The sequence below is a fragment of the Colossoma macropomum genome, unplaced genomic scaffold (genome assembly GCF_904425465.1).
Source record: "Colossoma macropomum unplaced genomic scaffold, Colossoma_macropomum, whole genome shotgun sequence".
NCBI lineage: Eukaryota > Metazoa > Chordata > Actinopteri > Characiformes > Serrasalmidae > Colossoma > Colossoma macropomum.
In genome coordinates, this window is record NW_023494809.1 from 19,195,091 (window position 1) to 19,210,604 (window position 15,514).

The following is a 15,514-nucleotide window of genomic DNA, read 5'->3' on the forward strand; positions in this document are numbered from 1 at the left end:
TAGTAACCAGGAGAAACGGAGCGTGTTAGTTGCAGCAATGTGCTCGTAGAGGAGCTCAGCTGCTCTTTTTGCCGCAGTGTGGAAACCCACCTGAGATACTTCAGCCCCGGAGCATGAAGGCTCATGTGTGAGTGGAGCTTCTTCTCGTTCGGAAAAGGCACTTTTTCTCTATGGCGTCTGAGCAGCAGTCGAGGATTCAGTCCTACCTGGAGAAGAACAAGATTGGACCCTTGTTCGAGGTGGGTATCTTCGCTTCTGCAACTTTGGGGGCGTTATAGCAATGACAGCAACGTGTGGTTCGCACAAAGTCAGCTGAAGCGCGGATCTGGAGGCGTTTGAAAGCGGGAAAAGGGGGTCAGAAGCTTGGTAGCTGGATGCAAACTGTACTGAAAGTCATGCACCTGTGGCCAGACCCCTAGACTGAGTGGTCTTATGTCCTTTAGAGGGCAAACTGCAGATGTGTTACTGAGCAGAGCGATTTGTGTCATTCTGTTTCAGCTTTAAAGCATTTATTGTGACTTTATTGTAGATGCTTGGCGTTGTTGTTGCTGTGGAGCGCAGGCACCATTAGCTTTAACACTAAAGCTCCTATCGACTTTAAAGGGGAACTCCACCGACTTTTCAAAAATTCCACACGATCAAATAGCTGAGATGTAAACAAAGTCAGAGTGGTTTGGTGTGAAATGTTCTGTTCGAGAGAAACTAGTCAGAATTGTTTAAAGTGGTGGTGATAGGAACCAGACGTCCACGTCTAAAAGCACCCTCACAGAAAGTTATTACTTGTTTTGGGATGGTTTTGTGGTAAAGCTTTTGCTTAAAATGCATTGTAGTCCGTTCATGGCGTTGTAAGGCAAAATAGTGCCCAAAGAAAACTTATTATTTTCAGATTGACCGTTATTTTACCATAATCAGCATTACAAATAAAGCTCACGTGTAGGTTCAGTGGTACTAAATTAAATGGCTATATTTGTGTTGTAGACATCGTGACTCCTGGTTCCTATCACCACCACTGTAAAGAGAAGAAAAGAAAAGAAAAAGTCTTATGTTTCTCTATAGTGAACCGTTTCACATTAAACCACTCTGAATTACTCTGAATCTCAAGGACTGGAATTTTTGAAAATATGGTGGAATTCCCCTTTAATGTTACGAAGCTCAAGTTTGAATTCTCCATTCCACCTTAAATGCTGCCTCCGGCCCCCTATGGAACTGCTGCATCATTTAAGGTGGAACGGAGAAATCAAATTGAAGCCAGGCGAATAAGAAGCTAACTTCAGCTTCGTGACAATAAAGGAGAATTCCCACCAAATTTCCAAAAATTCTCAAATTGAAACTTCAGCGCCAGAATGTAACTGCTTAAGCATTTAAGGTGGAACGGAGAATTCCAATAAGAAGCTGGCAACTTCAGCCTCGTCCTGAAGCCCAACTTTGCAGGTTAAAAAACACGCACATAGTCGTATAAATGGCCTGAGTCACTGTCCACTTATCACTGACAACCATAAAAATGTATCCTTTCGCAGAAACAGTATCAGACAGTATTGCTTGGACACTTGGTAGTTCGCTTCCTGATGTACGTTACAGTCAAGCTTAAAGGAACTTAGGCAAAGATAACAACTGCTTTTCTTCAACACTGCAGCATCACTCGTTTCCCCAGCGAAGCTCCAACGTTTCCTCAAAGCGCAGGAAGAGTTTAATCAGCCTCTATTACTTTGTTCCTCTCGCAGCAGCGTGGAACCACCCACCGCTCTCCTCTCCATGCTGTCTGTAGCTGGAGGGGAAGCGCTGTCTACATGAGACAAACTGCTGATATATCATCTCTCCTGTAGCAGCGGCTGCGTGCATGGGTGGAATATCAAACAGCAATAAAGCTAAAAGCAGCGAGGCTGAGGTTCAGCACCGCGGACAGCGGCGCTTCCCACTGCTTGTGTTCCACAAGCACCGCCTCCCGAGCTCGGATTGGTTAGTAGTTTATACTACTGCATTAGGATTTCCTAATACAGAGGTCACCAATCTCCCTCCTGGAGACCTACCTTCCTGCAAATTTCACCCTCAGCCCAAACTAACACACCTCATTCATCTAATCAGAGATGATAATTAGATGGACCAGGCGAGGTCAGTTAGGGTCAGAGGTAAATCTGCAGGAAGGTAGATCTCCAGAAGAAAGGGATAGTAGATCATCCTCTTGCACAAGTTAGTAATTCATACTGGTGCATAAGTACTGGCTAGTAATTCATACTGTTGGCACTACTGGCTAGTAGGAGACTAGATGTAGGGATCACATTAGCAGTGCTTGCTCATCTAGATGGGGAAGTAATTCATACCGCTTCGTTAGAACTGGCTAGCAATTCATACTGGTGCGTTAAACTTGAAAATTAGTTTCGCACTGTATCATTAGAACTGACAAGTCGTTCACAGCCCTGCACTAGGATTAGCTAGTAGTTCATACTCCTGCATTAGAATTGGCTTGTAATTCATACTGCTTCATAAAGATTGGATAGTCATTAATATTGCTGCACTGTTGGCTAGGTGAATAGACGTAAGAAGCATGTAGCACATAGATGTAAGGAGATGTAGGGAGCCCCTGCTTGCTTCTCTTTTTGGACTATATAAATATATAAAGAAATATATAATACTGCTTAAAAAGCCTCGGCTAGTAATTCATACTGTCATGTCCGGATTGGCTAGTAATTCATACCGCTGCGTTAATCTTGGCTAGTGGTTCATGCTTTTTCATTAGAACTGGATAGAAGTTCATAGTCAAGCATTAGAACTGGCTAGTGTTTCATACTCATACACAAGTATTGGCTAGTAGTTCATACTGCTGCATTAGTACAGGCTAGTATTTTATATTGCTGCACTGTTGGCTAGCAGAGACTAGACTGAGGAGCGAGTAGCACATAGACGTGAGGAGATGTGGGGAGCCCAGTGCTTGCTTCTGCTTTTGGACTATGTAAAAAAAGATTACCCTCTTACTAGGGGTGATCAATATGATAATATTTGATCATTATCATGATACATTGTTTCACAGTGCCCTTTTTAGAGCACATCATAGACATCGTAGCACGTAAAGAACACTGACCAACTTACAAAGAGAGGAAAATGTTATCTGTTTAATTGTACTTGGTGCAGTGCAGTATGCAAATGAATTGTATTCATAGTTTTCAATAGTGTTTTTTAAATGTGGCTATTTTTCACTTCCATCTTATCAAGCCTCAGAAAAACTAAATATTGTGATGATGTATTGTGTATCGTAAAAATGTCAAGTATTGTGATATGCAGTTTCTGCCCTATCGCCCACCCCTGCCACTTGCTTACTAGTTCATACTGCTACACTATTATTTGCAAGTAATTCATACTGCTGCAGTACAGCAGAAGTCTCTGTGCATAAAGAAAAAGGCCAAAAACCACAAATTAATACCCATGAACATCGACCCTGTAGATGGCACTGCATTAAACCAGCGATAGCCTGACTCGAAACCAGGGAGGGGTTAAAGCAGGAGGACATGACACACATGGACAAAGTCACACACAAAAGCCCACCCTCCACGGATGCAGTTTCTCTAATAAACACAACTACATTACACATAACCAACAACAGTACCTTTTTTACACCAGGATCGTTGCACCTCCCAAGAGTACAGCAGTATATTAATATACCACAGTGTAATTCATTCTGCATAACTGTTTATAGATGCACAGTTTTTCCTGGATGAATAATTCTAATCACGTTCTGCTTCTTGCAATCCAAATAATCCCAAACCCATTCAGTGATTTAAGGTTTTGAGGCCTGGACTCTGGAGAATATTTGCGGTCTCCTTTTCTCAGTGAGGGCTTCTTATCAGCTACACATCCTTTCAGACTCATAGTGTTGAGTTGTCTTCTCACAGTGGAGGATGGCTGTGGATTTTTTTCAGATCTGAAGTCAGAGTGGAGCTTGATTTTCTCCTCTCTCTCAAAAAGTTTTAAGTGCTGTCTATCTTATCGGGACAGTTTTGGTGGTCTACCAGGTCTTGCAGGTGGTCGTTAGGAGTCCCATCTTCTCAACAACTCTATTTTCAGTTTTGGAAGCTCTTGTTTTTTTTCACTTCCTTATGCAAGTGAATTCATTTATATCTTTTCTTTTTTTATAAATACCGTTATTTTTAAGTGTGTAGTGGTCAAAACATTGCCCCAATAAATGATATTCACCTGTGTGTGGGGAACCAGGCGATAACTCTGGCTTCACTTCCATCAACTGCTCCATCATCTCACACAGCAGATTATATAATATGACCTATATGAAGAAGACTTATAGGTAATATTATACAGGGAGAACCGACATATAAGGTCAACAATTTTTGAGCTGCTTAATGTAGCAGCCATGAGATGCTCTGTATGTTTTTCAGTATGAATTGAATGAATTCCAGACTCTTTTCTGAAGGCTTGTGAAGAACCTTTCTATGCTAGCAATATATGTATCAACACATTCTGAAGAAGAAGGAGGCTTGAGTGGTTCTTGAGTGTTTGTGGTCTGAATGCAAGCATTTAAACATAAAAGCTGTTCTTCTTCCTTCAGAGATGTAATTTTCAGTGCCATCAGGCTAATGCAGAGGAGACGACAGTATCATTCTGGAAGTTTTGCTGCAAGTTAGCAGCATCACAGCAGTAAAAGCCTCAGTCCAGAACCAAAAGGCTGCAGATTCAAACCTGAGATGAAAAAGGGGAACAGAGTTAGAAACATCTGGGGTTAAGTTGAGAGAATGTATTAGAATGAGCTTAAATAATTTGTTGGTAGTTTCTAACAGAGACTTTTGGAAAGGGTGCATATTGTCACTGTTGAACAATATTGGTGTCTCTGTTTCTGTTGCGTCTAATTTTTGACATAATTTGAAATTGCTAGTTGCTGTTTATATAATGTGTCAAAATTTGGTGGCAAACACACCAATAGAAATGGTCCAAAATAACAATAAATAAAATTGTTATGTTGATTTACCATAAAAGTTAAAGTCAACTCGGGCCATGTTACCTGAGTTTAGGAGTTATGATGTATCACTAGCCAGAACATCCTCTAACACCATATGAGCACTGCAGTCCAATCTGGCAACCCAAGTTAATGCATTCACTGAGCACTTCATTATGAACACTATACTAATACTGGATAGGGCCTTCCTTTTATCTCCACAGCCTCAATTCTTTGTGGCATGAATTCCATTTTTCAGGTGCACTTTTATGTTGTGAATCTCTCGTTCCACCACATCCCAAAGGTGTTCTGTTGGATTTAGATCTGGTGACTGTGAAGGCCACTGAAGAACGCTGAACTCATGCCATGTTCATGAAACCAGTTTGAGATGATGGTGCATTGTCATGCTGGAAGTAGCCATAAAGACATGGGTAAATTGTGCCCATGAAGGGACGCATATGGTAATCAAATACTCAAATAGGCTGTGGCATTCAAGCAATGATTGATTGTTATTAACGGGCCCAAAGTATGCCAAGATAACATTCCCCACACCATTACACCACCTCCACCAGCCTGGACTGTTCACAAGTTGGGTCCATGGATTCATGCTGTTAGCGCCAAATTCTGACCCTCCCGTCTGTGTGGCTCTGCAGAAAGAGTTTTATTAGACCAAGCTATGTTTCTCCATTCTTCAACTTTCCAGTTTTGTGAGCTTGTGCCCACTGCAGCCTCAGCTTTCTGTTCTTGGCTAAGAGAGTGGAACCCGACATGGTCTTCTGCTGTTGTAGCCCATCAGCCTCAAGGTTCGAGGTGTTATCCATTCTGAGATCTTCTTCTTCCAATCTTTTCTGCTCACCGCAATTGTTCAGAGTGATCTGAGTTACCATAGCTTTACTCTCATCTTGAACCAGTCTGGCCATTCTCCATTGACCTCATTCATCAGTAAGGCATTGACGTCCTCAAAACTCACTGGATGTTTTTTCTTTATTGCACCATTCTGAGGAAACTCCAGAGACTGTAGTATGTAAAAATCCCAGGAGATCAGCAGTTACAGAAATACTCAAACCAGCCTGTCTGGCACCAGCAATCATGCCACAGTCACAATCACATTCTGATGGGGAAAAAGAGGATCGGATGATGTGAATGTTTATGACGGCATTTTAGGGCCACTGTTAATACAAGTAAACATAGTAGACAGTGGTGGAGTTATACTTTCATATCGAAGTCACCCATAAACAAATACTCAGTCTCCCTCTCTCCTGGCACATCAGCACCAGCCTGTTATTAGTATAAAAAAACGGCTGAAACGGCTGTGCAGGAAACTGTGTTTGTTTAGATGAAAGAACCAGACGGACTCGGAGGAAATTGTCTGTCTGTTTTGTTGAAGGAGAATCGCAGTCAGGGTCGTCTACACGACTATTGGTGGCTACATCTCCGTGCCATTCAAAGAGGGCATAAAGTTTCACAGACAGTTAGAATGATGATCAAAATGATCGATCCACAAAGAGACAAGAGTGTGTGGAACTCCAGCGCGCCAGTACAGCAACGAGACCCCAAAGCGTTATGGCAGCCCCCCTACAGTTAGCCCACTTTATCCTCGAAATATGACGACTTTATTTCTCAAAATATTACAAGTTTTGTTCTCGAAATGTTAAGACTTTATTCTTGAAATATTACGACTTTATTCTCAAAGTCTACTATTTTTATTTTTATTAACAGTGGCCCTAAAACACCGTCGTAGAATGTTACCTGAAGCTGCTGACCTGTTTCTGCATGATTTTATGCATTGCACTGCTGCCACGTGATTGGCTCATTAGATAAATGCATGAATGAGTAGGTGTACAGGTGTTCCTAATACACTGCTCAGTGAGTGTATATCAGTGACCTCACTGTGTCTTATCTAAATGGTTAGGCAGTTCCTAATAGTAAGCAACAAACAATAGATATTTAAGAATTTTTATGGATTTATTTTATGAGCAATAGTACTGGTCAATTCAAGCAAAGATTATCCATAGGATACATTTACAGGTAATGACTTCATGATATGATGACTTTACAGGTAATGACTTCATGATATGATGACCAATTTTTCTAAATTTCTGAATAATTAAATGGTTAGGCTGAAACCAAAGTAATTCAGAGTGGTTCTAGAGAAACTACATCACAGAAAGTTATTACATGAAATCATTACAAATACAAAGTCTGATGCCTGAGACATTGTTTTTAGATTTAACACTATTTTACCATCGTTAACATTACATGTAAAACTCATCCAAAACAAGTCCAAAATATCTGTCTCTACAAGCTCTCTCGCAGAAGTATGATGGGATGGGTAGGGAAGTATGAATACTCTGCCTGATGCTTAAAACATTATTTTATCATAATTTTGTCCTAAAACACGTTTTTAACCCCAGTCATGATGAAGAGGTACATGCAGGGCCTTGTAAGGCAAAAAAGTCACCAAAGAAAATGTACTTTTTCAGATTTGCCACTATTTTACTGCTCAGTGTCACATATAAATACTCAGATACATGTAGGTTCACTGGTGGTTTTGGATAATAAATAAAATTGTTATATTTTTGTTGCAGACATTGTGACCCCTGGTTCCTATCACCACCACCGTAAACAGTCCGGACGTTTGTCTACAATGAACCATTTCACATCAAACTACTCTGAATGACTTTGCCTTAGTGAAAAAGGACCATTAGAAATCATTAGGATTAAAACCAAATCATTTTGTTTGATTTTGACTTTATAATGGGAATTGGCTTAGTAGTTTCCGGTAGAGACCACTAGTTTCCTGTAAAACACCTTTAGATCCCATTAGGAAACTAACAAGTGCATTTAGAATCAGCTGTTAGTCACCTGTTAAACCATTAGGATCCTTTACAGCACCAGGAAAAGCCAAAATAAGTTACAAAACTATCAGAAACCAACAGAAACACTTAATTGTGTCTATTTATTTTTCAGCAGGGTGTTTAAATGTCCAAGACTGAATTATGCATAAAGTGATAAAATTGACTTTCAAGAATTGATACGGTCTGTTTAAAAGCACCAATATTCTTATATTGACACAAGTGCTATTTTTTAAAGTCATAGGACAGTAATTGCCAGAAGACTAACCATAATGGAATAGAAACAGCCAGAACTAAAATCTGTCCCCTTTTGAAATGTATATACAATATGTATACATGATCAGAAGCCAGAACAATCTGAAAAATACCTTTCTCTTCGTTTGCACCACAGATCACAGTTTTATGGCATGGTTTTACTGAAGCGTTCAAAACTGCTTTTCAAACATTAGTCTGGCTTTCCGTTTTGGGTTTATAGGTCACTCCCCATTTAACTAGATACAGGCCTGGATGCTATTAAGGTTTTCGAGATGGCTGCCGAGTGGACTTCCTTGACTTTGCCTGTGCAAACGAGAGCAGCAGAATTATCCCCTTCCTCTCTTTGTTCATTTGATCTTTTTTTTGTCAACAGACATTGTGTATTCATTGATTCCGAGCAGCAGGAGAGCCCTCGGCCGCGAGTCTGCCTGGACTCCTGCCAACTTTTAATCAGAGTGCTCTGGTTGGGTTGTAAGGACTTTGCTCTTTGCCTCATTAGCCGACTGCTGAGAACGGCACACGACGAGGAACCGAGAACTGCGGCAGAAGTGTAAATAGAAATGTAGCATGCATGTGGTGTAGAGTGCAGGTCTGTAATGCAAAAGCGTTCTCAGTCTTACGATGGTGAAAAGCACCTCTAGTCTAATAATATGAATCAAGATCATCTGAAACAGCTGTATGTATGTACATGTAATAGATATTTTATTATACATTTTATATATACATGCATACCGATCAGGCATAACATTATGACCACTCCTTGTTTCTACACTCGTTGTCCATTTTATCAGCTCCACTTACTATATAGGTGCACTTTGTAGTTCCACAATTACAGACTGTAGTGCATCTGTTTCTCTGTATACTTTGTTAGCCCCCTTTTACCCTGTTCTTCAGTGGTCAGGACCCCCATGGACCCTCACAGAGCAGGTACTATTTGGGTGGTGGATCATTCTCAGCAGTAACACTTAAGTGGTGGTGGTGGTGTGTTAGTGTGTGTTGTGCTGGTCTGAGTGGATCAGACACAGCAGTGCTGCTGGAGCTTTTAAACACTGTGTCCACTCACTGTCCACTCTATTAGATACTCCTACCTTGTCAGTCTACCTTGTAGATGTAAAGTCAGAGACAATAGCTCATCTGCTGCTGCACAGTTTGTGTTGGTCATCCTCTAGTCCTTCATCAGTGGTCACAGGACGCTGTTGGCTGGATATTTTTGGGTTGGTGGACTATTCTCAGTCCAGCAGTGACACTGAGGTGTTTAAAAACTCCAGCAGCACTGCTGTGTCTGATCCACTCAGACCAGCACAACACACACTAACACACCACCACCATGTCAGTGTTACTGCAGTGCTGAGAATGATTCACCACCCAAATAGTACCTGCTCTGTGAGGGTCCATGGGGGTCCTGACCCCTGAAGAATGAGCTTAGAAACAAGGAGGTGGTCATAATGTTATGCCTGATTGGTGTATATATACCAGTGAGCCAATACATTATGACTACCAGCCTAATATGCTGTTGGTCCTCCATGTGCCACCAAATCAGCTCTGACTCACTGAGACATGGACTCTACAAGACCTCTGAAGGTGCCCAGTGGTACCTGGTACCAAGATGTTAGCAGCAGATTGCCACGGATTGAACTTGTTCCAGTCACACTCTCTTTTCTTCCTACAGTGCATCCTGGTGCCGTCACTTCCCCACATAAATGCCACGCACATACCCGGCCATCCATTTGACATAAAGCAAAATGGGACTAATCAGACCAGGTGACGTTCTCTAATTGCTCCAAGGTCCATTTCCGTAGCTTGTGTGCCCACTGTAGGTACTTTCATCAGTGGACAGAGGTCAGCATGGGCACTCTGACTGGTCTGCGTCTATGAAGCTCCATATGCAGCAGGGTGCAATGCGCTTGTGCAATAACATACGTAACATACACTCAATGGCTTCTTTATTAGAAACCTTTACCTTTTAGCTCCACCTCACTGGTTTATAACCTGTTCAAAGAAAGTTAATGTTACAATGGAGTTCATACATAATAAAGAATAATAAAGAAAAGAATTACATAAAAAGAATATACATAATAAAGAAAGAAGATTGGTGCCATTCGGCTGTGGTTTATAACAATCAGTAGCTGATGAGGCAAGTGAGAAGGTGCGCAGAATATTAATGAGCACTGATGGAAGCAATGGCCAATATACCGACTTATATGAGGGTGAAATTATGGCTAAAGAATCCCTCTACAGAATGGCCTTGATACAAATGTGGCCGATTTGCTTCACTCCAGATCGTCCTACATCTGCCTTGTCAGCATTTTCCCTGCTGATCAGGCCTTTAGGCTTGAGGCCAGTGAAACGATGGGGGAGAAACTAATCCAGTGAGCTCGGACGGGTTAACTCTCTTAGAAAATTCAAAGTTCCCTTTCTAAAATCTGATTGGTAGAGCCAGGTTCACAGCTGCTGTAGAATACTCAGCATACACACACATGAATACACGCATCATTTAACAAAGGTCTACTGTAACGACTCAGTGGAGGAACTGTTTATTGCAATTCTACATTCAGAATCTTCATCTTTGTCCTCTTTAGGTGATTAAAATCTGCCCCCAGAGTATTTGCTGAGCACGTATGTCCACAGTATGTCCACACTGGTCAGTAAAATGGATCAGCATGTGGAATTGGAGCTTTCTGTGAGCTACTGTGTTTCCTATCACTGTATAAAAGAAGCTCCATGCTGCCTTTATTGTTGGATGCACTGTGATAGTTTCTGAACAACACATTCAGAACACAAGTCACATCGCTATGGATACACTTATTATTGCTAAATGTATTGATAAGATATTATTAAGTAAATTATTATTATATCATTTCTTGCTTAAAAAGGTAGTAAAAACAAAATATAAATGTACACACAGCCCTGTGCAAAGGTCTGAGACTACGTTAACATTTCAAGCTTCATTTATTTTATTTTTCCAGTCAAAATGTCTAATGAGTAAAAGATGATCATTTTCCAGCATCAGGCAAAGAGCTGATGTTAACAGAAAAGTACACAGAAGCCTCAATAAGTAAATACAGTATTTTTTCAGTAGTGAGTGTGTCCGCTCTTTACCTTCATTACAGCATCCATTCTTTTCAGAAGACTTGCTTCAATTTTTTTAAAGAAGGGATATTTTTCCACACCTCCAAAGTTCAGTCTTAGAAGTTGGTTGCATTTCTGCTTATCACAATCCAAACAGAACACATTCAATATTGCTATTACAATAAGGCCTGGACTCTTGGGTGGTCAGGTCATTGTTCTAAGAACACCAACAGCTTCTTTATTTGATTTCCTTTTCTCAGTAAGGGCTTCTTGACGGCTACACATGCTTTCAGACCCATAGCATTGAGTTGTCTTCTCACAGTGGAAGGGTGGCTGTGGATTTTTTTCAGATCTGTAGCAAGAGTGGAGCTTGGTTTTCTCCTCTCTCTCGAAAGCTTTAACTTCTGTTTATCTGATGGGGGCTGTGTTAGTGGTCTACCAGGTCTTGCAGGTGGTTGTTAGGAGTCTCATTTTCTCTGTAGCTTTTAACCAATTTTGGAACTCCTGTTTATTTCACTTATTTTCCTTTGATGTCCCCCTTCCTTATGCAAGTTGATTGTCTTACATCTAATCTCCTCAGATTCTCTTTTGAAAATGAATAATTTGTACTTAATTGCAATTTTGACTCGAAATTAAATAAATGAAGGGTGGTCTCTGACTTTTGCACAGGACTGTATTGCTAAAAAGCCTTTTTTACCTCTGCATTAACGTTAACGTCTTGCTCTATTGGTCTTGACTGTGTTCAGAGGGGTTTCATTAGCACAGCTGGAGGTCAGCTCAGGCTGGGAGATTTGCAGTCGAAAGTCTGTCACGGAAGTGCTTTCACTTTACACGCTCATATAAAACTCAGCCACGGGGCCTTACAGTTTTACAGCTGCTGCTATTTTTAGAGCCAGTGTACAGCGTTGAGGTGCTGATGTACAGTATATTGTTCAGTTTTATAGGCACTGATCACAGTACTGATAGGGTCTCAGTTGAATTGTATGAGTCATGACAGTCATTTAAACATAAAATCCCTTTTTATTTACATCTCAACAACGTTGTACACTGAAAAAAAAGGAATTGAATTGTTATTTGGAATTGAATTGTTACAGTATTTCCATATGAATAAAGCATATTACACCAGTAGTTATTGTGTATTATGTAAAAGTTAACTGAAAGACAAAATTGTGCTGATGTAATACATTATGTGTTCAGAGGTTTGTAGACCCCCGCTTATAGAGAGTTTGTCCCCCTTTGCTACAGTAACAGCCTCTACTCTTCCAGGAAGGCTTTACACTAGATGTTGGAACATTGCTGTGAGGATTTAACTGCATTCAGCACAGAGCATTAGTGAGGTCAGATACTGATGTTGGATGATTATTTGTAGATCACAAACTTCACTCCAACTCATCACAAAGGTATTGGATGGAGCTTCAGTCTTTTTCAGCCAAATGTCTTATGTGTTGCATCTGTATTGAAAGGTCGCTTACCATGGGCTATAATTCTGAAACCTCAGCACTTTTTTATTTTATTTTTTTTTATTTAGCCTTTAATTTAACCAGGCAGGCCATTAAGAACAGATTGTTATTTACAATGGTGGCCTGGCAAGCGCCGCAAGACACTTGCAAAAAAAAAGGGAAGGAAAGGGCGCGGGTGGGGGGTGGAGAGAGAAAGGGAATAAAAAATACCCTTGATACGATCCTTAAAGCTGGTAACTGAAATAAAAATGTCCAGTTTTAGTGCTTCTTGTAGCTTGTTCTGGTTCTTAGCAGCAGCAAACTGAAATGATGAAGAGCCGAAGTCAGTGCTGGATTTAGGGACTTTTAATTTGATATAAATACATGACCTGGTGTTATATGCCGCGGATTCTGGTTGCAGTAGCTCACATAAATAAGGGGGGTGAAAGTCCAAGCAGAGTTTTATGGATGAGCGTAATCTAGTGGATTTTATGTCGAGTAGTCAAAAATAGCCATTTAACCAGTGAATGAAGAGCACAGTGAGGCGTTTTAAAAGGGGCATTTGTAGCAAACCATATAGCAGAATGATAGAGAGCGTCAAGCTTTTGGATCCAAACTATAAATGATGTCACCATAGCCAAGCAATTACCCTTTATTGTCTGTAATCAAAAGGTTGATGCTGGAGTGTTCCTTTATCAGACATTCCTGTCAAAATTATTTTTCCATTTTTTGACACATTAGTTGAACTAGAGTTAATCAAGTGCAAACCAATGTACTTGATGGTTTTCAAAGGGGTTGATGTCCTGTTCAGTGTTTCCCACACATCGGTTAAAGAAGGTGCACCAAGGTACATGAACACCCAAGTATATTTCGACCATTTAAAAAAATGAGCATTTTTATTCAGCAATTTAAAAAAAAACAACATGCTTTGAATTTGACTGGCTTGGATTGAGGGAGAATGAGAGAGTGAGGAAGAAGAGTGAGTGAAGAAGAGTGAGCAGCACACAACGTTTTCTGCCTGCTACATGTAACTAGCAAAGCTTTCCTGGCCGAATTGGGTTTCTCTTAGTTCAAAACAATGCCTAGTTGCAGTTATACTAGAGATTACTTTAATATGATGAGTACCGAGAGATATTTTAACAAGAAGCTGCTTGTGGAGGAGGAGAGACTCGTAGTTCAGGCACCCTGACGTGAAAATTCACAGAAGAGTGCTTTGCTGTCATTAATCTAGCACAAACCTTACTGAAATACAGTCAGAAGAAATAGCTGTTGGTAAATAGTTGGTCATTTCAGGGGCTGATATTTGCATAAAAGACATTATTCAAGTCTAGCTGCTGCCATTTTCAACATGTGTTTAACCCCTTAGATGTAGCTCTGATCTCTACTGTTTATGAATGTTTATGTATCAGCATCATATAAAGGATATTGGCATCGGCCCACAATTCTCATATAAGTAGTATGTTTTATTCATGTGGAAATGATGTACACCTTTGAGTCAAGTGAATTCAATACATTACGTTTTTCCATGTGCTGCAGCAAAGCTTTAGTAGTTCTCATATGTGCGGGTGTGAACTGAAGGAAACAGCTGTGAGGTGAACTATTACCTGCTGATCTTATATGTGTTCTCTGAATGAGTTGTGGATTTTGGTTCTCCTGGGAGTTTTAGAGGAAATGATAGATGACCTGTAGTGTGAGCTGCTTAAAAAAAGCTCCTACTGTACTCTCAGTAAGTGTGTATCTGTACCATTTCATCAGAAATGTCTACCATGTAGATGTACTTTGTAAGTTTACCATTAAAGCTATATGATTTTATATAAGTGCCCTGTTATGTAACTGTTTGGTTGCTGCACTTTTTGGTCAGCCCCCCTCTACCCTGTCTATCAATATAAGGGTACTAACATAGGACCACCACTGAGAAGAGGACCATTCTCCTAGTGGCATGGTAGAGTGTATCAGACATAGCAGTGTTGGATTTTACTCAGTGCAAAGTAACGTTACAAAGTGGTTACAAACTTGGTACACAGTGGTTGCTAAGGTGTTGGTATGTTATGCTATCCCAAGTGGAAGTGCTGTAAACTCAGCAAGCAACTTATCGAAGCATCTAATCCTGCTCATATGAAACCCCCCTGATGAAAAAGAGAGAGGCCCAACCTCACCTACACAGACCTGATGCGATTTTCATTCAGGAACAATTTTGTAAACTTTGTTTCAAGATTTTGTTTTGAGGTAGCTTTTGGACCATTTTGAGGTAGCTTTTATATTTTGAGGTAGCTTTTATATTTTGAGGTAGCTTTTGGACCATTTCTACTAGCTAGTTTCTGGGTTTTCAAACAGCACCAGCTGCTCATACTTTTAATCAGTATAACTGGCTCTGCGTTCAGAGTAAAGGCAGGTGCAGATGTGTGTTTTAGAGAGTAACTTAGACATAAAGTAATGAGTAGTGAGATTACTTTTTTCCAGATGGTAATAAGTATAGTAATCCCATTGCAGGTTGAGAGAAGTAGTTAGTAATTTGTAATTAATTTTTTGAGTAAACACCCAAACACTGGTGAACACTCACTGACCATTTAGAAATCCCTCCCTTTTATTTCCACCTTACTGGTGTATACTTAGAGACTGTAGTCCATCCATTGATGCACTGTTTGAGTTAATCATCCCTTTATCAGCAGTGGGAAACCCTCAGGGCCCTCTAGACCTTCATTGAAATCCTAATGATCTCTGGGGACTAAAAATGGAATGGAAAAACAGAATGGAAACAAAAGGGTTTAATTACATAAACGTCCAGCAGAAAATTGACCAAGCAACAATTGTTTTTTTCTCTGTGTTATCTAGGTCACAGATTCCCAACCAAGGTCCTGCAGGACCCCTTGCCCTGCACATTTTTGTGTTGTCCTGCTCCAACATACCCTGTTCAACTCAGGAAGGGCTTGCAAATTAACTGATTAGTTGGATTAGGTGTG

General features: G+C 40.4%; 1 protein-coding gene across 1 annotated transcript in view; it reads left to right on the forward strand.

Annotated features, from left to right (window-relative positions):
- The first annotated feature begins 53 nt into the window (after positions 1-53).
- Positions 54-15,514, forward strand: part of cunh8orf34 (chromosome unknown C8orf34 homolog) — a 174,881-nt gene continuing 159,420 nt past the window's right edge. The window contains exon 1 of the mRNA XM_036558913.1: positions 54-239. Coding sequence (XP_036414806.1) covers positions 171-239 — 69 coding nt within the window. The 5' untranslated portion in view covers positions 54-170. The remainder of the gene's footprint in view (positions 240-15,514) is intronic.